The 26,094-nt window shown below is 42.5% G+C and overlaps 1 protein-coding gene across 2 annotated transcripts in view; it reads right to left on the bottom strand.

The window, feature by feature from the left end:
• LOC111150885 (AKT serine/threonine kinase 3) overlaps window positions 1-26,094 on the bottom strand; it is a 314,865-nt gene that overhangs the window by 93,978 nt on the left and 194,793 nt on the right. For both annotated transcript variants that reach the window (XM_022508564.1, XM_022508565.1), the window contains 2 exons: window positions 9,387-9,452; window positions 7,989-8,057 (listed from right to left, as the gene is read on the bottom strand). In XM_022508564.1, the coding sequence (XP_022364272.1) occupies window positions 7,989-8,057; window positions 9,387-9,452 (135 nt within the window). The remainder of the gene's footprint in view (window positions 1-7,988; window positions 8,058-9,386; window positions 9,453-26,094) is intronic.

Consider the following 26,094-nt stretch of genomic DNA (forward strand, 5'->3'; position numbering starts at 1 on the left):
GTTTGGAGATTATACTTGGGGGGATTGGCTAGATACTGTGTTTGGAGATTATACTTGGGGGGGATTATATTTTTTAATATTTAGGTATCGTGTTGCAATGCCTTGTGTTTTTTTCAAGGTCTCCAACTGCACATATATTGTGTCTTTGGTTTTCACTCTTTTGATATGCTCACTCTGAGTAATGCAACCTTTGTCTGAGAAATTAAATTACCCAAAAAATGTGGTGTTGTGCCATAACCACACAGAGAAGAAGAATCATGGAAAGAGGCAAAGCCTGGCTAGCTCCTACATTTCCTCATCTGAGATTCTAGATATGAAAATAAGCCTCTTAGATATTGAAGCTAGTCAAGGCTTTGAATTATTACCTTAGATGCATGATATACTGGCTTAATAATTTATCTTCGAACACTAGCCTTGAACTATTATGAAAGTACACTAAAATGCAGTATATACTAAAGTATATACTAAAAATATTCCCAAACGTATTTTGCCTTCAACTTTATGTGCTTAAGTGAATATTATAATGCATCTTTCTTGGCTTGGGAATTTTTGAAAAAGCTTTGGATGAAAGCAATAGAATTCTGATCTAACCTACATAGTATATTAATAACTAAAATAGTTAGCAAAGAAATTAACTTGTCAGACTCCTGACAATAAAGATATTTATAGGCATATAAATTTAGTAAAATTCTCAAAATTATCACTATGAATATAAAATGATACTTTCAATTTAAAAATCACCCAAATCACACCTCCATAAATTAGTAAGTAGAAGTAGAGTGCTGACTGCTGGGACTTCTGCCTCATGTGAATTTAAAATGAGATGATTCTGGTTCACTGAAGACAAAAATGCCAGCCAAATAATGAAAATCTGAAATAAGTATGAGAGGATCTCAAGACTGGCATGCAACTGAAAGTCATATCCAAAAAACAGAGTGAATTTTATCAAAGTAATTAATATAGTATACAATGAGCTAAGTATGGACAAGAATAGTGAATAAATGAAAGTGTTAGTTTCACCTATATCCACACAAAGAGAGGAATGTGAAGAATTTATCAGATGAATAAACATTTCTACCCAGTGATTTTCCTTTATCCCCTGGTGGATACCTTAACTTTCAATTTCAGCCTGAAGAGAGGTTTTGAGAGTTCCAGAAAGAAATATGGCTGAGTAAGATTTGGGGGAAGAATCCTAAGTAGAGGCATTCTAGTTTTATTTTTTATTATATTTTAAGAATTTTATTTTATTTTTAAGTAATTTCTACCTCCAATGTGGGGCTTGAACTCACAACCCCAAGATCAAGAGTTGCATGCTCCACCAACTGAGCCAGCAGGCAGCCCCTGAGGAGAGGCATTCTCACCCAACCGTCGCCATCTTAGTCAGTTTTCATTTTGCTTTTCTTTTATTTTCCTCAGAATATTTTTCTCCTTCTTACGAAAACTTGGTAATACTGAAGCCACAAAGAGAGACTTGATTTGGATGTGTTAGCTGCAATGTCACTGGGCACATTACTAGAGGGCTTTTATAATTTGTTCTCCAGATGCCTAAAGACTATTTACCCAAGGTTGCCCTGAATTCACTTTCACAGCCTTGAGCTCCAAACCCACTCCTATAAATTCCAATCTATCACCAACGTTCATGCCTTGCATCAACCCGAGAAAAAGGAAGAACTCCTGCATCTGCTTGGGAACTAGTCTTTGTCAAATCCAATGCACATTTTCCAGTTGTTATCCTGCAGGTTTCACTACACTCTGTTCCGCTTACTACACTGTCCTTAGCTTCGCAGGCTTCTCTGCCTGACTCCTCCTGCCCAGGATGCTCCCGAGGCGTCTCTCATCACCAACATGTCCAATGTTGGTCTCTCCAAGCACCATTCTTGGCCACTAATGTTCTAACTCTACATATTTTTCTCACCCTGGACACTTCTTCCCTTCTTTGGTTTTAGCACTGCTGATGAGGACTGTTTGTGTCTCTGACCTAACTCTACCTCTCTGTAAGCCCCACTAGGTACCTCAAATGTAAGATGATCGCGCCACAACTCATTCCTCATCCTGTTTCCTGATCTTTCGAACAGCCCGGTGTCCATGCAATTCCCCCTCAAGCAGCAAACAGGAAACTGTGACATTTTTCTTTTTCCATTAGTCATTAAATCCTGGAAATACTAGGGGCACCTGGATGGCTCAGTTGATTTAAGCGTCTGACTCTTGGTTTTAGCTCAAGTCATGACCTCATGGGCTATGAGATCAAGCCCCATGGCAGGCTCTGCACTCAGCATGAAGTCTGCTTAGGATTCTCTTTCCCTCTTCCTATGACCCTTCCCCTGCACCTGCTGTCTTTTCTCTCGAAAATAAATAAATAAATCTTTAAAAATCAATCAATCAATCAATCCTGGAAATTCTGGTACCTAAACATGATTAGAATTTTATTCCTTCTAATATTGCCTCAATTAATGACCCTATCAGATTATGACTAAATTAGTAAAAACCTAAATGCAGTATCCTCTCAAGTAGTTCCCCTGTTTCCAGTTCTGTGTTCTTCAATCCAAGCTTCATACTGCTACAAAATATTCCTTCTGAAACATTTTCTTATATAAAGTTTCCATGATGCTCCACTATCTTCAGGATAAAATCTAAACTGGTTGGGAGAGAAGATCTGTCCTAATATGATGCTACTTATTCAGACACCCCACACACTGTCTTACATCTGGGCAGGTGGGGGAGAAATAACATATTCCTGTACATTCTACAGGTTATATTTCCTCCGTATAACTGTTCTCCTTCTCGTTCTTAGTGATCGAAGGTAGAGCGAAAGTCCTAGCTTAGAAACAAAGTGAGGAAGAGTTTCATTTCTAACCCTGGCATTCTGCCCCCTTCTCTTCTCTCTTCCTTCTGGATTGATTCAAGGGCCCATTCTCTGTATCCCACAGCAACCAGCGTTATCATAGCAATAATGACACTATAAAGTAGATGCATATTCTCTCGTCTAGAACCCAACCACATAGTCATCTTTTAAAAGAAAGCACCATGTTTTCCTTATTTCTGTATCTGCTGAGGTCCACTCCCCAGCAGCGGCTCACTCAATATTTCATAGGCAAATGGACTATAATGGAATAGGTTCTAAAGTGCATACTTAAGTTCTCAGGTATAATCAAAATCATTGCTGAGAACTCCTGAGGAAGGTACTACACTGCAGACCTGACACACTGTCTCAATATGGTCAAGCCCGACAGTTCCGCCTCCAGCACTGAAACCCTGCGGTTTCTTCAGAGGAACACCTGTGGTTACAATGCACTTATTAACACCGATTTAGGAAAACTATGTATTTTTAAGCATCGGAGCTTATATCTCATGAAACTCTGGATGCCAAGTAGAAACTGACATGGCATAAAAGAGTAGCAAATTTATTTCTTATCTTACGATGACTCTGTGAATACACTTACCAAGAAAAATGGCAGAGTCACCGTATCCTTCCTATCTCTCTACCTCTATGTTGTCTCTTGCTGACCCCATTTCTTTTTTTTTTTTTTAAGATTTAATTTATTTATTTGACACAGAGAGAGACAGCAAGAGAGGGAACACAAGGAGGAGGAGTGGGAGAGGGAGGAGCAGGCCTCCCTCTGAGCTGGGAGCCTGACGTGGGACTTGATCCCAGGACCCTGGGATCATGACCAGAGATGAAGGCAGACGCTTAACAACTGAGCCACCCAGTGCCCCTTGCTGACCCCATTTCTTGAATTCAAGTAAGCTAACAGCAATTATGATGGGATCTCCACTGTACCGACAGGCCTATAAGCAGGCACTGTTGATTTCTTACACCAATATCCTCTCACCATCCACTTCCATCAAGATGTATTTAGTGCTTTAAACAATACCAGCAAACACAGGGATGGTAACAGGCCTGGCTGCGAGCATGCTAAATCCCTGTGCAATCAGGCTGGAAGAAATCCATATATTCACAAAAAAATGTGAATGTCAGGAAAAAAATGTCTCAACTGCTGTATTTCTATTTCATGATAAAATATCCCAAAACACAGGTGAAAAGGATGCTGTTGCTAATTAGAAATCAAGACAACAAGTATGATTTAAGTAAAAACTGGGCTAGTTAGAATTACTTCAAGAGGCCCATGAAAGAAGCCCACCTCAGGGTACAGGTTGGGTAGAAAGAGACTTGAAGATGATGCCTTCTGGGTGAGCTCTGTTTACCAGAGCTCCCTTCATTTCTTTTAAAAATATTTTACTTATTTATTTGAGAGAGAGAGAGAGAGAGGAGCAGAGGGAGGAGGATAAGGAGATCTGCACTGAATGCTGAGCCTGACACAGGGCTCGATCCCACAATCCTGCGCTCATCACCTGAGCCAAAACCAAGAGTAGGAAGCTTAACTGACTGAGCCACCCATGTGCCCCCAGAGCTTTCTTTTCAACAGACCCGTCTCTTAGATGCCACCCAGAGGTTTCCCGCGGGGTAACCGTCCCCCCACCCCCGCCCTGCGCATTGGCGAGTGCTGGTGTGGACTGCCTGGGTGAGTTTAGAGCTTCCCTTACTTCACCTCTATTTCAACCTTATTTCCAAACATAAGTACCATGTTTAGTACTTTTTCTACGGCAATGGAGTTTTCTACATTTCTAGGAAGCATCCCTGGCCAGAATAAATGTCACAGTGAACCTAAAGCAAAACCACAATTAAGTAAGTCACCCTAAAGATATACTGAACATTTCCTTTGCAGAAGTGATAAATTTAAGAATAGAAATAATCACATCACGTTCCAAGAACTAAATAACTATTCGTATTTATAAAGTACATTCAAAAGTACATCTAAAATGTATTTAGAAATACCTAATAACTTTAAAGAGAGAAAAAATTGGGAAATTATATATACAGAACTTTCATTTTTCCTAAAATCTCCTAAATATAATCAAAATTTCCTTTAATATATATACACAGCAATGCTGTAATTACTATACATGCACTTGAAAATTACACACCACATCCAGAGTCGGTTCACCTGCCACAATCCGTGAAATAATTTGGTCTTTATCTATAACACGTTCTCAAAACAGAAAGTCCGAAACAAGAGAGAAATAATGTAGGAGTTTCAGTGCTAAAGAAAACCATCTGGCTAGTCTGAAAATCTGCTTTTGTGTGTAAAGTTGTTTCAACAATCATCAGTTAATTAATCCCAGAAGTATGCGAGGTTTAGAATGAGAGTGTGGGTGCAGCGGCCCCCAGGAGGCTCCGAAGCTTCCCTCATCGCACCACAGGAGCTCTCTCCCTCCCGTGAAGTCCCGTGGCTCTTCGTCTGTAGTTCTGATAAAGCGGTAATTACCACCTTACACCCAGTGTGCGTACTGTACCTTGCCTTCCCCACTTGACTGTAAACTCTTTGAGGGTAAGATCTATGTTGATTCAGAGTTTAGGCCTCACCATACCTACCCAGGTGCCTTCACAAAGCCTCAAAAAATACATAGTTTATAAATACACTCACAGGCACCCCCTCCTGAAAAAAAAATTCAAGTTTTTTCCCCCCAAATAAACTATGTAGTACATTACTTTGTTTTTTTTTTCCCTATTTCTCAGCAGTTTCCAGTTTAAAAATCCCTGTTAATCCATGCTCCCAGAGAGAATTTATTCGTCCAATTCACTTAACCTATTCATTCAAACCACCCAACAGATACTTGTCGAGTTCCTACTTTGCCAGGTAGTGTGAAAGGTGCTGGGGTTACATCAGCAAAGAAGCCTTAGGGAGCTCAGAGTCTAGTAGGAAAGACATACAGGTCAATAAGTAATTATAAAACAAGGTGATAATTGTTATAACGGATGTAAAGACATGATACTCGGTAAGAGTATTTCTCCAATTTAAGAGTGCTTCCAGTTTCTCTTTGTAGTTTCTCATTTTCCTGAACTTATGGTCTTCCCTGGTCATCTATCTATCAGACCATCCGTCCCCCAGCCTAATCCTTCCTTCATTTCTTAAAGACATAATATATACCTGTGGTACAAAATACAAAAACTGCTCCAGAATGCATCTGCGAGAAAGAAGTCTTCCTCCCACCTTGTCCCCAGCCACTCGTTTATCTTCCCAGCCCAGTGCACAACCACGGAGGCGGTCAACGCACACGGTCAATGCACACACAGAGACACGGATCCCAGGCATGTGGTCCTACTCTCTGTTACCCACGACAAGGACAGCTTCCGCCTCTCCACCTTGTTTCTCTCACTTCACAGAAATCGTTCTCTATCAGCCCACGTGGGCCGCCTTCATTCTTTTTAACGGATAGATATCAAGTATTCCGCGGCTTGGATCCCACACAGTTTATTTAAGCATCTCCTCAGCAAATGCTCATCTGAGGCTCTGCAAATGCTGCCATGAACGTGTTTATCCGTGTATCACCCTGTGTTGTATCTTTGAATATGTCTGTAGGATGTATTCCTGGAAGTGAAACTGGGCTCGAGAATACGAGCGCTTTTTGCTTTGATAGATGCTAACATAGAGGATTCATTGGTTTAATTTCCCACAAAACAGGAAATACCCACCTTCATAACATAAATTATTAACCTTTATAGAAATGGCTCACAAATCTGTACCCAGAGTTCTGACCCCTTACTTATTTTCTGTGGTATCTCTGTGATATTTCCACGATCTTTCGACATACACATTTCTTTGGATCCTTAGGAAAACCCTTTTTGAAACCAAATTTACAGCCTTACCCTCGATGCATTCTCTGTAAGTTTACTCAGTTAGTTCTCCCTGATTCCAACTCAAAGCCACTTTCGACCCTTCACCCATACCCGATTCCCTGGTCATTAGGGCGGACCGGTCCTGCGCAATTCCACAAAGTTCATTGTCTTTGTACTTTTTCAGACCACCTCGGAGCGCAGTGCCTGGGCTATTCTCATCCAGCCACTCGGGTTCTCCTTGCCTTGTGCTCACCTGGTGCTTCTGTTCACATGATCCCCTCTGCCTAAAGAGTCTCCAGCTGAAATCCCAGGAAGCCCGGAACGTCTGCCCTTAATGCTGGATCATCCAGAGAGCATTTTCCTTTTTTTTTTTTTCATAAAGCATTTTCTAATATGAACGGATAAGCACTTAAGTCTTTCACTGTGTGTTCTTATTTATAAGGTAAATTACAAACGTCTTCATAGAAAGGATGACGTCTTAGCACCTTCTGGCAAGCCCACACTGCCTTGGCATTTCAAATGTGATTACCTAATGAATGGATGAATGCTTGCAATGAAGTAATTCCTACAAGTCAGATAATTCTACATAAGAACATATTCTGTAGAGGATATTTAATCCATTTACTTTGGACAATATTTTCAGGTCTGTGAAATAAAATCCCCTATTTAATAATTAAATTTATTTCAGAAAACCCACAGTGTAAAATATTTCCAATTAACTATTCCAGTAAATAAAAATTTCCCTCACACTGATACAAAACAGGGAGGACAAAGGACAGGGAACAAAGGAATAGGACGCTAATTGCATTTCTCTTCAAAACTACAAGATCCTTTCAAGTCTCTCAAATGTAGTCAAGATTATCTAACTACTAGGTAAAAGAAGAGGGAACTCTGCCACGATGTTCCTATAGACTATGGCTCAAGTGAGTTGAGGATGGGCTAAATAATCTTTTACCAGTTTCACAAATACTTGGAAAGAACTTTGCAAAGCATCATAAATCCTATATTTCCAGCTTTCCAAATTAAATCATACGATTTCCATTAAGCATATTTGTGCTAAAACACTTTTTTTTTTACATTAAAAAACTACAGAGAGAAAAAGGATAGGATTACGCTTTCCAATACGTAAAGGCAGTCATGAAAAATATAAGCGACCATTAGAAATGATTCAGCTCCCATCTCCTCAGGAGCTACATAAATCCTTGCCAGAAGTAGAAACCTGTTACATTATAACTTATATTTTCAGTAATTAAGAAAAACAATGACAACACTACCATGCATATGCAAGTGCTGGGTTTACTTCTTGACTCACCTCTCCCCCATTTACATATTCCATCACAAAACACAAACGGTCTTTTGTCTGGAAGGAATATTTCAAGGACTTGAAATGAAAAAGAAAAAACGTTACATTATAATCCAGTATTCTTAAAACAATACCAAAATAGAATACTTAGAAACAGTAAGCTTGAGGGATGGAACAAATTGTTCTTGTCCTGAAGAGTCTACTTACTCCTTAAGAGAGCTGAAGAGTTTCGAAGGACATAAAACAAATTTTGTTTAGATCAGCATTGGCTACTGTTAGGTGTAAGGTTAAAATTAAAATTTTAAGTAAAAATGCACTTAGTAATTATGATGAGCACCTCTCGGTCTATTGTGCTGTCTCTCTGAAACGGTATTAGTCCCTGAAATTCCCAGCTGCATGACCTTCACATGGGGAAGTCTCAGAACACAGCTTGAGCAGTTATGCTCAGGCTTCTCACAGAGCTTCAACACTGTGTTTTGCATACCGGGTAGGTGCATAACATGCCTGAATTCAACAGAGTTGAATTCATATAATTGTATAAGTTAACGATATCAGAACTTTGGGGTTAACTTACTATACTGGACAATATAAACATAGCAGCGTAACAAAATCAGTCTAGGGGTCGGATCATGCCTCTGGAAACATTCTTTTTACATAATCCTAAATCTTTAAAAGGTTCCCCCTTTGGAAAGTCTGTTACTACTTTTTTTTCTCTTTCTTTTCTACCTGTTATTTTTAATCTTAATACACTTCATTAGAACCAGGAAGAAATTATGTCTCTACTACAAGCGACCTAAGTATAAGACTACAAAAATCAGTTTCTTTCAAAACAAGTAATATGCATGTTAATCAAGAAAACATATCATGACTTATCCTACCTTTAATTTAATGTATTCAGTATTCCTGGGTCTCTTAAAGTACTCTATACTTACGGGAAGTCTCAATTTCTATAAAAAATTTTCAGTCAAGATTTTCTGCCTTTCATATCTGGAGATAAGCAAGGCTGCCTGATCATTTAAATATTTATCAGAAGCCAATAAACAAAGGAAACACAAAACCCTCACATTTAATACTAAGAATTCCTTGTAAGTCTACCATTTTCTCAGTGGTCTCCACATATTTGCTCTATGGTTTTTTGTTTTTGTTTCTGAAGGCAGTGAAATTCATGAGGGAAAAGTAAGTCTCAAAAAAAGGAATGGATGTTTAAGAGCAGGGAAGACAAAGGCATACATATTGTAATTTCAGACCATACACTGCAATAATGTCAAAGAAATCAGACTTACAGTCATTCCACTAAGAAAATGGTATGCCTAAATAAATGTTATTTTTCATGGCTTAGTTGTTGCATTAAAACACCCTTTAAGTTTAAAACGTTATGATTATCACATCTGCCCTTTAGTCACTTACTGTTAAAAAGGGATGTCTAGTGTTCTTTAATACTCTGCTTTCAGTTAGAGTATGTGCCACTTCGTCCTACAAAAGAAAAAGGCAAACCTTTAATATATGTACTAAGCACTAGTAATATCCAATTTTCACTATTTCTCTAAGACCAGAAGAGTTTAAACCCAGAGACAGAAAAAGATGTGAAGAGACGATGACGTGTTTCCTTTATTGCTATGCTATTCCTCCTAAACTCCTTCAAAAAAAGATCAAATTAATCATTTAAATCAGATGGTTGTAAAATATAATAAACTTGAACACATTCAGTCTTACTTAATCAGACTATTGCTAATGATACAAAAATCACCAAAAAGTTACCAGGGACACAGATGATTCAATTGTTAACCTCTCCCCTTGAAGGCAATGCCTTAGTGGCTAATATTTAGGCATGGAATAGTTAATATTTCCATGTTTGTAATACATCTTATTCAGGAGGATATAAAGGACGTATTTCAGTAAAGACCATAGAATTTGTAAGTCTCCTACTTAAGAGAAAAATCAGTTCCTGAAAATAGGAACACAGAATATATAGATAAGATTTTATTGTCAACTGTACATTTTAGAAATAGAAATAGAATATAAAAATTGTATCTTTCTGCTTGTGGCTTTTTAACATGCCTCTTTAAAAAAAAGAAAGAAAGAAAAGTCACAACCTACTTTAGGTGAAAATTTTAAAAATCTGGGTGTATCTCAAACAAAAAATAAGTGTATTTCCCCAATCTTGTACATAAATCTCATCTTGACATCAAAAATGAACTAGGAGATATTTTCTTCAACATATGGAGAACGGGAAAAGTGTTTCATATTTCAAAAATAACAGCATCTTCAAGAAGAAAGGCCGCTGAAACTAACACAGCGTCTCTGCTGTTTGCCTCTTGCAAGATTCGAAACGAAGCTCTTGCTGGATTAACGGCTCCTCACTGTCAGCAAATCACAATTAGACTGTAAGTAAGATGTGGAGAGCAAAACACTGGGTCACTGCATTATATTTATCATCTGACCTCAGTCAGACCTCGAAGATAAATGAGAAACAGACTGATCAACGATGCTAAGCCCCGGAAGCCATTCCAAGAGGCAGGACCAGCCTCGTCTGAACAAGGCAAGTGAAATTAACAACATAACGTCTAACTGGTAGTGAAACAAAGCGTGGGCATGAAACCACGCCCGAATTATCTGTTTAATAAGAATCAGGCTTAAGCGCTCAACCGATTCGAAAGCCTCTGTTACATCATACTATAGTTTCTAAACGAATCAGAAAAAGCAAACCAAATCAGAAACAGAAATGACAGCCTAACTTACTGATTCTGCACTCACAGGGCCTAGCGTGATGAGCAGCTCACAGTAGAGACTTAGTAAAGGTTTGCTGAACTGAACTCTTGCTTATCATAGGAATCAATTCCAGATGTCAGGGGCGTGGGACTTCATTAATTCAAACACTCATTCCTTCCACAAATACGCACCAAACCTACTCTGGGCTTGCTCTACACACTGCAAACAAGGCCCCAAACAACAAAGACAAGGATCCCTGCCCTCGGGGAACTCTGTGTCTCCCCACACAGATGGTGATGCGGGTTCCAGGGGAAAAAGCAGAGGCCCTCCCGCAGTTCAGGGGATCACGCGATGCGCACGACCTCATCAGGAAGCATGATGCAGGCTACTCTGTGACAAACACAACCAAATCCAACCTTTAAAACCAAAACCCCTCTCTCTGTCAAATAAATAAATAAAATCTTTAAAAACCAAAACCCTTGATGTGCCATCAACTGAAGGCTGCTGACAGTGCAGGTACGAAGTGGTTTAAAAAACACCACCACGGTCCCCCTGCTCATGGAGTCCCCAGCTAGTGCAGAAGACAGAACAGATGGGTAAACAACCAACTTAATAAGTAATTACTAAGCTGATGAGTGGCTGGAAGACAAGGGTGGGTACCGACTAGCCTGGCGGGCAATGAAGAAAAACTAACATTACTGGAGAAGTGTATGGCGGGGGCTGTGGTGATGGGAGAGGCCGGGGGTGACATAATCTGACTTCTATTTTTAGAAGTTTACTCAGGCTCCTCTGAGTAGCAGGACAGCAAAAGTAGCAAGGATCAAGCAGGAGACGACAAGGAGTCCGCGAGAAACGAGGATGGCTCAGAGGACCGTGGTAGCAGCAGGAGCAGGAGAAAAGGGGGCTGTCTTGAGATCTTTTTGAGATACAAAGTTAACAGTCACATCCAAAGGTTACCTGCCTCCAACACGAGGGTGTCTCAAAAGCAACATCTCTTCGCAAGCAGTCAGAAGGAGAGTCACAAAAGAGCCACCATTTCTGCAGCTTGTGCTTGTAGACGCTAAGCCCCTGGAGGCCAGATGTGAAACCCATTTGAAACCAGAAAACATATTCTAGCGCTTCAGAAAATATTTCCAGAGGGTAGTTCATGCTGCCTTTTCAATTTTTTTATTTTTTACAGATTTTATTTATTTATTTGACAGAGAGAGAGAGAGAGAGAGAACAAGCAGGGGGAGTGTCAGGCAGCGGGAGAGGGAGAAGCAGGCCCCTGGCTGAGCAGAGAGCCAGACACGGGGCTCGATCCCACAACCCTGGGATCGTGACCTGAGCTGAAGGCAGATGCTCAACCAACTGAGCCACCCAGGTGCCCCCTTTTTTTATTCATAAAGATTTATTTACTTATTTATTTGAGTCAGAGAGAGAGACTGTGAGTAGGAAGAAGAGTAGAGGGAGAGGGAGAGAGGGAGACAAGCAGACTCCCTGCTGAGCGCAGAGCCCAAAGCGAGGCTCACTCCCAAGACCCCGAAATCAGGATCTGAGCTAAAAGCAAGAGTCCAACGCTCAATCGACTGAGCCACGCAGGCACCCCCATTCTACTTTTTAAAATAATCCCACCACATACAATAGTTATTCTCCTAAACCACTTAGTAAGTTTCAGGAGTGAAGATGAGTCCCCCCCGCCCAGTTCTGCAATCAGCCTACCCACAGGGAAGGAGTCAAGGCAAGATGTATGGAAACAAATGCTAAAACAGTATTTCTTTATTGTAAGAATGGGAACGGAATTAATACTGCGTATGTATCTCTCAAATATTAAAATGCATTTTCTACCATATTTTACATATGATTAGATTAGAATTCTTCCCTCTTAATGCAGATTTAATGGGACTCTACTTCACATACTAATTAGTTTCTGCAATGAAAGATAAGGTATGCACAAGCTAAAAAGTAAACACAGATGCCAATAATTAATTACAGTTAAAAGCAACATGTCAAAACAAAAATTTAAAAATAACAGTGATAAAACTTAGTGGCTAAAACAATGTGATGCTTTTTAAAAAATCCACTCGTTGATGAGGACTACAAATGAAGAGGGCTAAAAATGCTTGGGTGTGCAATAGGAGTGTAACGTTTTCCTGACAAAGCTTCTGAAATTCAGTTTCATGTATATTCATCCACGGCAAAATACTAACTAATGAATTTTTAAATCTAGTTTCTCTCCTAGGAATGGGATTTTATTTCTTGAGGCTATGAGGCGGAGAAGTGTCCTCCTCACATTTATTTTCCCCATCTTTTCCAATTAATCACTCCCTTCTACTACACATGGTCTAAAATTCTGCCTTCATTTGCCGCCCCCGTCCCCGTACTGTCGAGCGGTCGGTGGGTATTTCATGGGTGGTGAGGGGCAGGACATGGCAGGGAAGTAGAGGAAGAGATCTCTAACCTACTATCAGGGACAACAAGGGTTTCATGTTCTTTAATCCCTATAGCAACTCAACAAGGTAGGCTTTATTATTCCCATTTTGCATGAAGAAACTGAGGCTCCCAGAAATTAACCTGCTCAAGCCGCAGGTGAAATGGGCGTCTAAGGCCCCATCTAAGGCCCACGTTAAGGTCGGTTCGGCTCCACACCACGGCCCCCTATTCAAAGGCTCAGTATCCCCCTACTTGGGCACTTTCCACTCTGCAAAGTGCAAAGCACTTCCCTCCTCTGTCAGAGCAATAACAAAGCCCCAGGAGAGGAGAGGGCAAGGACAGGGAACAGCGCGAGCAGGGCAGAGCGGCCTGTGGCCCAGTTCACTTACTCTCAATTAAACCACAGCGTCCCAGGGATGGTTAGGTTCCTCTGTCTTGACGCCACAGGTTAGCAATGTATACACCTTTTTACCCCACAGGAAAGACATCACACTTTTCATGCTCTAAATGTGGGCTCCTAACTTCCCCTTTTTGAGCACATGGGCACTGCCCAGATCAGCCCTGTCCTGCTCTCCCACTCTCTGGGCACCAGACTGGCTTTGCGCTGTGCCCTGACTGCTACTTCTCTTCTCCTTCTTTACCATTTTTTCACCTTGATGCAGAAAATGAAAGCACAGTTGTTCACTGCTGCCTATGAACACCACATCGCCTTTCTCAAGCGCTGTCATTTCATACTCTGTTCTGGATCCTCCGGTTCTAAGCAGTGCTTGGAAGGAGGGCTGCGTGGGCTCCTTTGACTTTGATCACAATGCAGTCACTTTGGAACCCAGTCTTTCCTAAATTGTAGACTATGTTGTTGGTTTATCCTGCCCTTCACTGCACTGCCTTCTTTCCTTCCACCCCTACCAACTCCCGACATTGGAATAAACCTGTCTCTACCTTCTCACCACGTCTGAAGGGCAAAGAAGTCACATAAACACTGACTGGACACTTAACAGTTCCCTCTCCAACCTCAGCTCAATCTTCAGGCTTCTTTCACCCCCTCTACTGAGGTCACTCTCCCAGTCCTCGTTACGGCTGTCCTCAAACTTACCAGGCTTCTTCTCATGCCTGGGACATGTGCTACCTTACACCTGCCAAGCTACTGAGCTGGGACTGGGGCCCAATTCTGTCAATTTCAAGTCCAAGAGCCTCTCATGAAGTTTCTCTCTTTATCGCAACGTTGCTCCTTCATCTTTTCAAAATGTGATCTACTTCCTTCGTGGAAAAGAAGTCATGAGTGATACTTGACACATTTGATGACACTCACCTCCTGAAGACTTCTTCTCTTGGTTTCTAGAATATCAGAATCTGTTACTCCCCCCCTCATCAGTAGTTCCATTTTCTCAATTTTCTGCTGGTTTCTTATCTCTGAACCCTTATTCTAGGAGTGCCCCCAGGACTCAGTCCTCAGACCTCTTGTCCTCACGATGGCTCCAAATAGCCTCTCTGGTGACAGACTTACAAACAGGTCCCTCAGCTCTAGAAACACCTACTTGACATGGATGTCTAGCAGGTGACTTAAACTTGATGTGTAACAGAAACACCATATTTGGCATGTCCAAAACCTAGTTTCTAGGGGCACCTGAGTGGCTCAGTTGGTTAATTGCCTGCCTTCAGCTCAGGTCATGATCTTGGGGTCATGAGTTCAAGCCCCATGTCGAGAGCAGGGAGATTGCTTCTCCCTCTCCCCTCTCCTCCTCACATTCTCAATCTCTCTCTCTCTCAAAATAAATAAATAAAATCTTTAAAAAGAAACACACAAAAAAACCTAGTTTCTAATCTGCCATCAAAAAGCTTGTTTCTCCCACAAAAAAAAAAAAAAAAGGACAAAAGTCCCCACTGCAGAGAACTGCAACAGCACCCTTGCCATCGCTCAGGCTGAAGACCAGGCAGTGATCCTCAACCCCTCTTTCTTTCACGCCCTACATTCAGTCTGTCAGGAGTCCTGTTGGCTCAGCATCAACATACAACCAGGATCTGACTGTCTTTCCACCTCCACGGCTGCCACCCTGACATAAGCCACGATCATCCAAGATCCAGATTATTGCCATGAACTCCTAAGAAGCTCCCTGCTTCCTCCCCACACCCTGTTCTCAACAGTGCAGCCAAAGAGATGCTCTTCAAGTGAAAACCAGATGATGTCATTACACTGCTTAAACATTTCCCATGGCTTCCCACGTCACCTAGAGTAAAAACCAATATTCTTATGACACCTACAAGTAGCCACACAATCCTCAGCTCTTCTTCCTCCACGCAAGCCATTCCACACTCCTAGCTCCATTTGCTGCCTGCTCGCGGCCTTTCCGACTGTGACGCCGTCCATCAGCAACATCCTTGTCTCCAAAACACCTCAAGGGCTTGCTTCCTCGTCCCCTTCAAGTGCTCACTGAAAGTTCACCTTCACGGCGAGGCCCTCTGTGATCTCTCTATTTACAACTGCAAAACCCACAAACATCGCTCCTGCCACTCTTCCTTCATTCCCCACCCTACTTTATTGTTCTCCATTAGTACATATTAGTGTCTTACATTCACTGTGACTGACTCATTTATTCCCTGTGTTGCGTATTGTCTGTGTCCCGACTAGAGCGTAATTTCTGATGGGGGGTGGGGTTGGATCAGGTTGATCCATTCAGTAGTTTCAGTGCCTAGAGCAGGCATCTCACATAATTAGGCATTCAATTTATATTAATTAAAAGAAGGACCGAATGAAACAAGAAATAGTGACCCTTTAGCATATGTTGCTAAAGAATGACAACCTTCATTAATTGCAAGAAGCAAACCAGAACACAAACGAACTCAGACCCCCAAGAGCACAATGAGCAGATGAAGGTACGGCCGATCAAAGCGAATCCACTCACTGTCTCCCAAGCAAACCACAATCACTGGCACAATGTTTAACACAGACGCTCGAGAGAATCTGGAAGAAGGGTCCCCAGCAGCTGGCAGATGATGCTAAGAAGTTCTGGGTAAGGTCTACCAGCAGTAACTGAAGAACCAAGGAGACAGCGACGTCATGGTCAAGCCGAAGCCCTGGGTTGGTATTTCGGAGGGTCCGCATGTAGGCAAGGGTTGATGGAGCAGGTGTGGGCTGCTCACACTCGGTGCATTCACCAGAACAGCCGATCCTCAGGACCGACCCTTGGCCAGCTCCCAGGAAATAAACTCGGATCCCCTGAATATTCTGGGTGACAAGGAGTTTTTGTATGCCAGCGACCTGGGGCCACATGGTACCAGTTTGACTGGACAGCTTATACAAACAGCTGTCAGGATGGTGAATGCTGTGCACCTGAGCTGACTCAGGACGGCTAGAGTCTGAGCAGCTAGGGAAGTCGAGCCGTGATGCAGAGCTACGTGACTGACCCACCCAAATCCTAGATGTGAAGGCTTCCGTGAGCTTCCTCGGTTGACAGCACCTGGTACACGCTGTCCCTCCCTGGTGCTGGGAGGATGAAGCATGGCCAGGTGAGACCAGAGCACCTGGAAGCTGATATCTGGTTTCTCATCACCGCCCATGTGCCTTTCCCTTTGCTGATCTTAATCTATGTCTTTGGGCTCTAATGAACCATAACCGTAGGTACATCAGCTTTTCTGAATCCTGTGGTCCTAATGGAATACCGGGCCTGAGACTGCTGTTAGGGACCAACCACTGAGACAGTTGGCGTCTGCACCGGGATTTACCGGGGTGACGTCAGCAAGACAGAGGGCCAGACAGCTTTGGGAAAGCTCCGGACTACCACGAAAGCAGCAGAAAGCGATAAAGCAGCAGAAACCCTGGAGAGATAAAGACAGACACGCTCAGCCGATGAGAAAGCGCAGGAAGCCTCCTGCCACCCCCCACCCCACTGTCCAGAGCGGCCAGGCACTGGGAGGGTCCTGCTTGGTACGGTTTTGCCGCATGAGGAAAATGAGAGCAAGAGAACCCCAGCAAGCCACCACCGCCACGTCTGTCTGCAGCCTTGGCTACCACACGGCCCACAGTCTCCGCAAACACTGAACTCAGCCGACAGAGCTGCCCCGAGTATGCACGTTTCCTCCCTGGGACTGGGATGGCGCTGCGGTGAGACGTGCCCCCGGGGCCGCAGGTGCTGCTGTGCCCGTTCTCTGGAGGCCACGGACTCTGCCGTCCACAGGGCCGAGCTGCAGCGGCTCTGCGCATCCCCACCGGCTCCCGCGGCCCGAGTCCCGGGTCAGGGCTCTGACCTGCCAGACCGGGGTCGCACTGCGGCCGCCACTGCTCTGCATCCTCCCACGGGCCAAGCTGGGTCTCTGACTTGCTCTAACCAGGGCTGTGCTGCTGCTGTGAAGCCCGTCCCGCTCTGTGCCCAGCACCCAGCTGCAGCTCGAATTTGCCAGGAAGGACGCTGCGCTGATAATGCTCTGGGGCGGAACCGCCCTGAGCCTAAGTTGGGGCTCTGACCTGCACTCATCGGAGCCGCACTGCTGTTGCTCTGCACCCTGCCCTCAGGGGCCCAAGCTGGGGCTTTGACGGGAATGGCGTTGTGACTGTTCTGCTCGCTGCTACTGGGTCCTGAGGCCCCACCGCACCCTCATCCTGCCACTGCTGGTCCCTGTGGAGATCCCCAAACCCATGATGGTTCACAGCAAACCTGCCCATCCTTGCATCACAGACACCAGCACCACCCCCCAGAAATACACCTGCGCTCTAGGACCCAGGTGCTGTGACAGCTCTCTCTGCATGCACTAGACCCCAGGACAGCACCTCTGTTGGCACTTACTGCCAGCACATCACACCTGGTACCCAAAGGGACTCCCCTCTCGGGATCCCAGGAGCCCCAGCCACCATCGCTACCCATAGGATCTCTACAGGCTTAGCCACAGAAGACCTCCCCAGACTTCACTGATGTCGGTCTCAGCTGACAGGCTGCATGAGGACCACTTCATTGGACCCTCCCAGGAACCAGACACTGGGCCACACCCAGCTGGCGTGCTTACAGTCACCTTCAGGTACAAGTCTTTCCCTGAAGAAGCCAGTCTAGGCAGTCCAGAAAGGCTAGAGGAGATGACCACTCCTCCAAATGCTCAGATAGCAACGTGGAGATGTTAGAAACACACAAAAGGGGAGGAAACATGACATCTCTAAAGGTACACCATAACTTTCCAGTAACTGACATCAAAGAAATGGACTTGAGAGTTACCTGACCAAGTATTCAAAATAAAGAAGTTCGGCGAGCTTCAAGGAAACACAAATAATTCAATGAAGTCAGAAAGACAATACATGAACAAAAGTGGAAGTTCAACAAAGATACAGAAGTCATATAAAAGAACAAAACAGAAATTCTAGAACTGAAGAATACAAGGAATAAAATGAAAAAATGCAATAGAGAGTTTCAAATCAGGCTCAATCAAGCAGAAGAAAGGATGTATACAAACTTGAAGACAGCCCTCTTGACATTACCCAGTTAGCAGAGAGGGGGAAAAAAAAGAATGAAAAAGAGTGAAGAAACCTATGTGGATTATGATATTGCCGAGTGAAACAATAGTCACACGTGGGAGAGTCCCAGCAGAAGAGAGAAAGGAAAGGACAGAAAACTTATTTAAAGAAATAACAGTTGAAAATGTCCCCAAATCTGGGGAGAGATACGACCACTCAGGTACACAAAACTCAAAGATAGCCAAGGAGATTCTACCTACAGAGATCTTTATTAAGATACATTTTAATCAAACTCTCAAAAATCAAAGACTAAGAGAATTTTGAAAGCAGCAAGAAAAAAAAAACCCACCAAGGGAGCCCCAGTAAGGTTGTTAGTGAATTTCTCAGCAGAAACTTTGCAGGCCAGGAGAGAGTAGGATGATATATTCAAAGTGATGAAAGAAAAACAAAAACAAAACCAAAAACTGCCAACCAGGAATATTTTGCCCAGCAAAGTGGTCCTTCAAAAATGAAGGAGGGATAAAGACTTTCCCAGAAAAACAAAAACTAAGGGAATTTATCACATCTAGACCTGCCTTACATGAAATGGTAAGTGAAGTTCTTCAAGCTGAAATGAAAGATGCTAATTAGTAACATGAAAACATATAAAAGTATCAAATTCACTGGAAAAAGGTAAATCTATAGTAAAAGTCAAAACACTGTAATGCTGCAAAAGTAGTGTGTAAATCACTCTGACCTCCAGCATACAGGTTTAAAGACAAATGTGTTAAAAATAACTATAGCTAGAATATTTTGCTACAACATAACAAGTAAATTTGGACATCAGTAATATACAAGATTGGGGGAGCAAGTAAATGTGTAGAACTTTTTCAATCAATTGAAGATGTTATCAGCTTGAAACAAGACTTATTACAGTAAGGTGTATCATGAACATCACAGTAATCACAAAGCAAAAGATTATAACAGATTCACAAATAAAAAGAAATAAGAATCAAAGTTATACCACTACAAAAAAATCATCAATCTACAAAAAAGCAAGAAGAGTAGAAAAACAAAGGAGCTACAAAAACAAAACAATTAGAAAGTAATAAACAAAATGGTGATGGCAAATCTTATTAATTTTAATTACTTTAAATGCAAATGGATCACTTTCTCCAATTAAAAGACACAGAGTGGCTAAGTAAATAAAAAAAAAAGCAAGATCCAACTATATACTACCTAAAAGAGACTAGCTTAAGCTTTAACCTCGCAGGCTGAAAGTGAAGGGATGAAAAAAATGTTTCAGGTAAAAAAAGCAGGGGTACCTATATTTATCTCAGACGAAATAGACTTTAAGTCAAAAGCTGTAATGAGAAACTAAGAAGGTCACTATATAATGCTATGAGGGTCTGCTCACCAAGAGGCTATAACAATAGTAAATATAATTATTAACAAATCTGAAGACTGAAACGGACAGCAATACGATAGTAGTAGGGAACTCAAATAACCCACTTTCAACAATGGATAGATCATCCTGATAGAAAGTCAGTAAGGAAATAATGGACTTGAACTACACATTAGCCAAATGGAGCTAACAAACAGATACAGAACACTCCATCGAACAGCATGATAATACACATTTTTCTCAAGCACACATGGACCATTCTCCCAGACAAATAATATATTAGGTCACAACTCTTAACAAACTTAAGAAGGTTTATCCATATCAAGTATCTTTTCCAACCAATACAGTATGAAATGAAAAATGAATTACAGGAAGAAAGCTGGAAAATTCACAAATATATGGAAATTAAAATACTGCCGAATAAGTAACGTATCAAAGAAGAAATCAAAAGAAAAATTTTTAAAACTTAAGACAAATAAAATGGAAACACAACATATTGAAATTTACAGAACAGAACACAGCAAAAGGAGTTCAAAGAGAAAAGTTTATAGTCTTAAGAGGAAAGTTTTTTACATTAAGAATAAAGATCTCGGGGCACCTGGATGGCTCAGTGGGTTAAGCCTCTGCCTTCGGCTCAGGTCATGATCTCAGGGTCCTGGGATCGAGCCCCGCATTGGGCTCTCTGCTCGGCAGGGAGCCTGCTTCCTCCTCTCTCTACCTGCCTCTCTGCCTACTTGTGATCTCTCTCTCTCTCTCTCTCAGTCAAATAAATAAAAAAAAAAAAAAAAAAAAAAAAAAAAAAAAAAGAATAAAGATCTCAAATAACCTAAATTTACACCTTAAGGAACCAAAAAAAGAACACTATAAGTTAGTAGGAGGAAGGAAATAATTAAGGTTAGAGAAGTGAGTGAAATAGAGACCACACGGTTAGCAAATACACTACAGTGGACCATACCAGCATTCCCCAAGGCGATACATGGGAACTGACAGGGACAGAAACTTACTCAGGACTGGGATTTGCATACTCACTGGTAGAGAAAAATTCAAAACACTATAAAAAAGACTAGCACAGAACATACCATACCAGTCTGGACCCCGAGTTACGTGTCATCACACCCAGAAACGTACTTTACAGTCCACAGCAACCAACGACGGGCGAAGAGGTATCACATCAAATGGACAGGGCAGGAAAAAGTCTGATAAAGAACGGGAATGGAAATTTGAACATGTTCTCTAAAATGGGAGAAGATAAAGACACGAAGAGCGCTTCCTGGAGTCCATGCCTTCACGAGTGTGCTCACTTTGAACATGACGAAGGCTGGAGGGAGGGGTCCCCACTCAACAGAGGCCTCCATTTCTCTGGAGAACATGGGGAACAGGGGGTAGGAGGGGATGGTGTTAGGACTCTGATATTTGTCCTCACGTCACCACAACTTTCTTTCTTCCTACCTGATATGGTGATCCGGGGGCCAGGGCTACCACTATGGTGTGAGAAGCAGGGCTCATCCCTTAGCAAGAAACTGTAACCAGACCTTTGACTGTTATGCCAGAATTCCTAAGTGCCTGACGGGATGGACTGTGTCTTCACCCTCTCTAAGAAAAGCGGGGTTGACAGTGATGCTGCTGTGCTGCCTAATGGTCAAGAGAAATCACAGGTTCTGTGACTGTGGGTCTCGCCCTCTGAGTGGGGCTGGGCAGAGGGACAGGTGTGTGGTAGACTTCTGGGATCGCAGGCAAGCTGGTTCGGCACATACTAACCCCAATTGGGAAAGTTCGCACCTCTGTGTACTTGTCTATGCTCGTTTCATGGGACTGCTGTGACAAATTATCACAAATGTCGTGGCTTAACCAACAAAAATGTATCCTCTCACAGTGCTGGAGACCGGAAGTCCAAAATCAAGATAGGGAGCTAAGTTCACTTCGGAGGCTCTGGGGGAAGAATCCATTCCATGATGCTTTTCCAGCTTCTGGGAGCTGCTGGTCTTGGAGCTCCAGGATTCCAGTCTCTGCTCACCATGTGGCTCAAACCTCCCTCTGCTTACTTTAATGACAATTGTCACTGGATGTAGGACCCATTCAGATAACTGAGGACTGTCTCTTTATCTCCAGATTCTTCATTTATCTGCAAATACCCCTTTTCCAAACAAGGTCACATTAACAGGTTCCAGGAATTAAGATGTGGAAATACTATTTCAGGGTTCAGTATTCAACCCAGTACAGTTCAATCCCTGTTGCCCCAAATTCACTTTTGTCTCACAGGCAAAACACATTCAAACATCCCAACATCTCCCGAAGTCTTGACCAACTTTCAGGCTAAAATCTCATTCAAACAACATTAGCTCTGAAGTCTTGACTCTCATCTCAATGGTGAAGTCATATATGGGTGAGATGGCAGGGTTGGTTCATCCTGGGGCAAAATTCATCTATATCTGTGGCTCTCTTAAAACAGGGAACAAGATGATCTGCTTCCAAAATACAAAGGTGTGACAGGCATAGGCCAGACACTCCCATTCTGAAAGGGAGACATGGGAAAGGATAAAGGGAACACGCATCTCAAACAAGTTCAGCACCGGAGATTCCTTTAGATGCCAAGGTTTGAGAAATCCCCTGTATTTGCGTTTCTGATCTCCAGACCCACGGCAGCCCCTGCGGCCTCTGCCTCTGTGCCCCTCTGTGGCTCTGGGCCTCAGAACCACGTTTCTTGCGGAAGAGTCGCGTGTTTTCAGCTGGAAATGTTCATCAACTGTACCATGTCTTTTATTCTCCCTGGGCTTAGGACATTTTCAGTCCATCCCGTCATTGTAATTAAGCCGTGTGCTTTGTCTATTGATTAATTCTGAAAACTGACCACCACTGTAGTGTTTGCAGTATTATGAAAGTAAGTAAATATCATTTAGGGTAAAATGAAACAGCATGGTTAATCAGTGAAAATGGAAAGGTCACTCTTCATCAATAATCCTGAGCCCTTCCAGGGACAATGTTTCATGTGTCTGGGCCAACTTTCTGATACTTTCTGACACTACACCCACTGCTCATGACGAGTCCATATTTCGTTCCATACTTCATGCTGTTTCACATTTGGACTAGGTCTTTCTGGAGCAAAAAATTTTTTTTTCCTTGAAGGTCCTATATCCTTTGTCCTCCTCCTTCTTTATTCTACCATTAGATTCGACCTTAGTCAAACAATCTACTGGGACTGACTGGCTATTTCTACATATGTCATCTTGAGAGTTCTTATCACTCACACAGAGTGTTAATTCCATTGCTTCATGGACTCCATCCTTACTAGATTTCCTTCTACGTTTTCCTAAATAAGTACAACACAATTTTATTTTCATTCCTTTATTTGGAGGTAGTCGTTCCTTGCTTTCTGAAAGCTTTTAAGATGATTTTTTCAGCCTTACAGTTCAAAACTTTCCTGAAGGTGTGAAAGGGTATCTAGGCTCCATTTTCTTTTCATCTCTCTCTCTCTTTTTTTCCCAGACTTTATTTTTATTTTTTTTAAAGATTTTATTTATTTATTTGACAGACAGAGATCACAGGTAGGCAGAGAGGCAGGCAGAGAGAGGAAGGGAAGCTGGCTCCCTGCTGAGCAGAGAGCCCGATGTGGGGCTCGATCCCAGGACCCCGGGATCATGACCTGAGCCGAAGGCAGAGGCTTTAACTCACTGAGCCACCCAGGCGCCCCCAGATTTTATTTTTAAGTAATCTCTACATCCAATGTTGGGCTCGAACTCACAACCCTGAGATTAAGAGCCGAACACTCCACAGACTGAGCCAGCCAGGGGCCCCAGTTTTCTTTTCTTTGGCTCAGTGCCCAGTAGACACTTCGAATCTGAAGACTTCTTCAGCTCTGATAAATTTTATTTTCTCTGATCAGTTCTGATCACTTCTCCCTTAAATTATTATACATGCCTAGTGCCCTGGGTTAAGCCTTCCTGTCCTAACTATTCTTCCAGTATTTTCCACTGCTGTATTTTTGGCTCTTCATTCTCAGATAGTCCCCCAAATTTGCTTAAATTCCTTATATTGTTTTATTTTAGCAATCATGCATTAAATTTACAGTTACTTTTTTTGTGCTTCATTTCTTTCAGCCTATTTTTTGTTTTGTAATATAACATTTTTTCCTACTTCTCTATAAGTACCTATTAGAGATTGTGAATGTATCTTCAGTTCTCTGTTTTGCCTGTTTTCACTAGGATCAACTATTCTTTTGTTCTTCGTTTGCTTTTATTCTGTCTTTAGATTTTTCTCATCTGTGTGGTGATCCTCAGTACTCTGTTCATATTCCTGAATGACTAACGATGTAGATTAATAGAACACGGGTTCTCTTGTTGAATGGGAAAGCTGAAAATAGATTCCACTATGTGAATTAGGAAACAGGCTGGCACACTGTAAGAGTCTGAGGTAGAACGGAAAAGCAATTTGACCACTCCATTCTGACCCCAGAAACGTCCAAGAAAAGAGGGTGTCAGCTGCCACAACTGGGAACCTAGCCTACCTAGGTCAGATGACTCAGTAACATTATAAGAAGGGCAGTTCTATTTTTATCCTGATGACATAAACACTATAACCAATCCCTCTGTATGGCTGAGGACATGAGCGGGATTAGGTGGACTCAGCCGATCTAATCAAAGGGAGTTAAAAATGCTGTACAGGTATACCTCATTCTTTTTTTGCTTCGCTTCACTGCACTTTGCAGATAATGCATTTTTTTACAAACTGAAGGCGGCAAACCTTGGAATCAAGCAAGTCTATCCGCACCATTTTTCCAACAGCATTTGCTGCTCACTTTGTGTCTCTGTGTCGCTTTTTGGTAATTCTGACAGTATTTCAAACTTTTTCATTACAATTAGATTTTTTTATGGTGATCTCTGATGAGTGATCTTTGATGTTATTATTATAATTATTTCGCAGTGCCACGAACCATGCCCATGTAAGAAAGCGAACTTAATCGATGCATGTTGTGTGTTTTCGGAATCCTTTCCTCACTGTCCAGTCTCCAATCTCCCTCCCTCTCGGCCTCCCTATTCCTTGAAACACACAATACTGAAACTAATATTTAAACCAACTAATAAACCCTGTAATGGTCTCTAAGTGTCCAAGAGAAGATGTGTAATCTCTCACTTTAAATCAAAATCTACATGTGATTAAGCTGAGTGGAGAAGGCGTGTTGAAGCTGAGATGGGACGGAAGCTAGGCCTCTTAGACCAAGCATGAGCCGAGCTATGAACACAAAGGGAAAGTTCGTGAAGGAAACAAGTGTGACTCCAGGGAATGCATGAATGAGAAGAGAGCGAAACAGCCTGACAGCTCATACGGAGGACATTTCAGTGATCTGGACAGAAGAGCCATCAGCCACGACATTCCCTTAACCCAAAGCCTAACCCAGAGCAAGGCCCTGACTGTCTTCAATTCTGGGAAGGCTCAGAGAGGTGAGGGAGCCACAGAAGAAAGTTCTGAAGCTGGCAGAGGTTGGTTCACAAGGTTTCAGTAAAGCAGTCGTCTCTAGAACATAAAAGCTCTGATGGAAATGGACAAAGAGATTAGTGTTGTTTTCACGACCGCTAATACAACATCCATTCTGTAGCCCATAGATCAAGGGGTAATTTTGACATTAGTCAAAAGTACATTTTAGCCAAAAGTCCGTTTCAGGGGGTGCTCAGGAAGATGGCCGAGCAGGAGGATCCTGAGTTCACCTGGTCCACAGACATAACTCGACAATAGCTACGTTTGTGCAACTAGCTGAAAACCACCTGCAGACCGCTAGGACAGATTTTCCATAGTTAACTGTAGAGAGAAAGCCATGGAAGAGGATAGGGGTAGAGATGCAGTTGGGAACCAAACTCCTGGCAAGACTTATGGCAAACGGGAGGGCCAGCACGAGCACAGAGAAATGAGGGATGGGACACAGGGTACCTGCACTGAGAAGAGGAATCCCGAGAGCATCTGGCTTTGAAAACCAACGGGGTTTCACTTTAGCAGCTTTTAAAGTTAGTGGAGCTGAACTCTAGGTACTTTAAAAATCAGCAGGTGCACCCATCCTTCGAGACCCAGCCTAATAAATAACTCAATGGAGACAGCGCACAGATGCAGCAGTTTGAAAAGCAGCTGGGGCAGACGTGTCGATTTCGTTACTAAGCTCAGAACACATGCTGGAGGGGCAGGGCTCTTCA

The sequence above is a fragment of the Enhydra lutris genome, unplaced genomic scaffold (assembly GCF_002288905.1).
Source record: "Enhydra lutris kenyoni isolate GAN:26980312 unplaced genomic scaffold, ASM228890v2 scaffoldscaffold24, whole genome shotgun sequence".
NCBI lineage: Eukaryota > Metazoa > Chordata > Mammalia > Carnivora > Mustelidae > Enhydra > Enhydra lutris.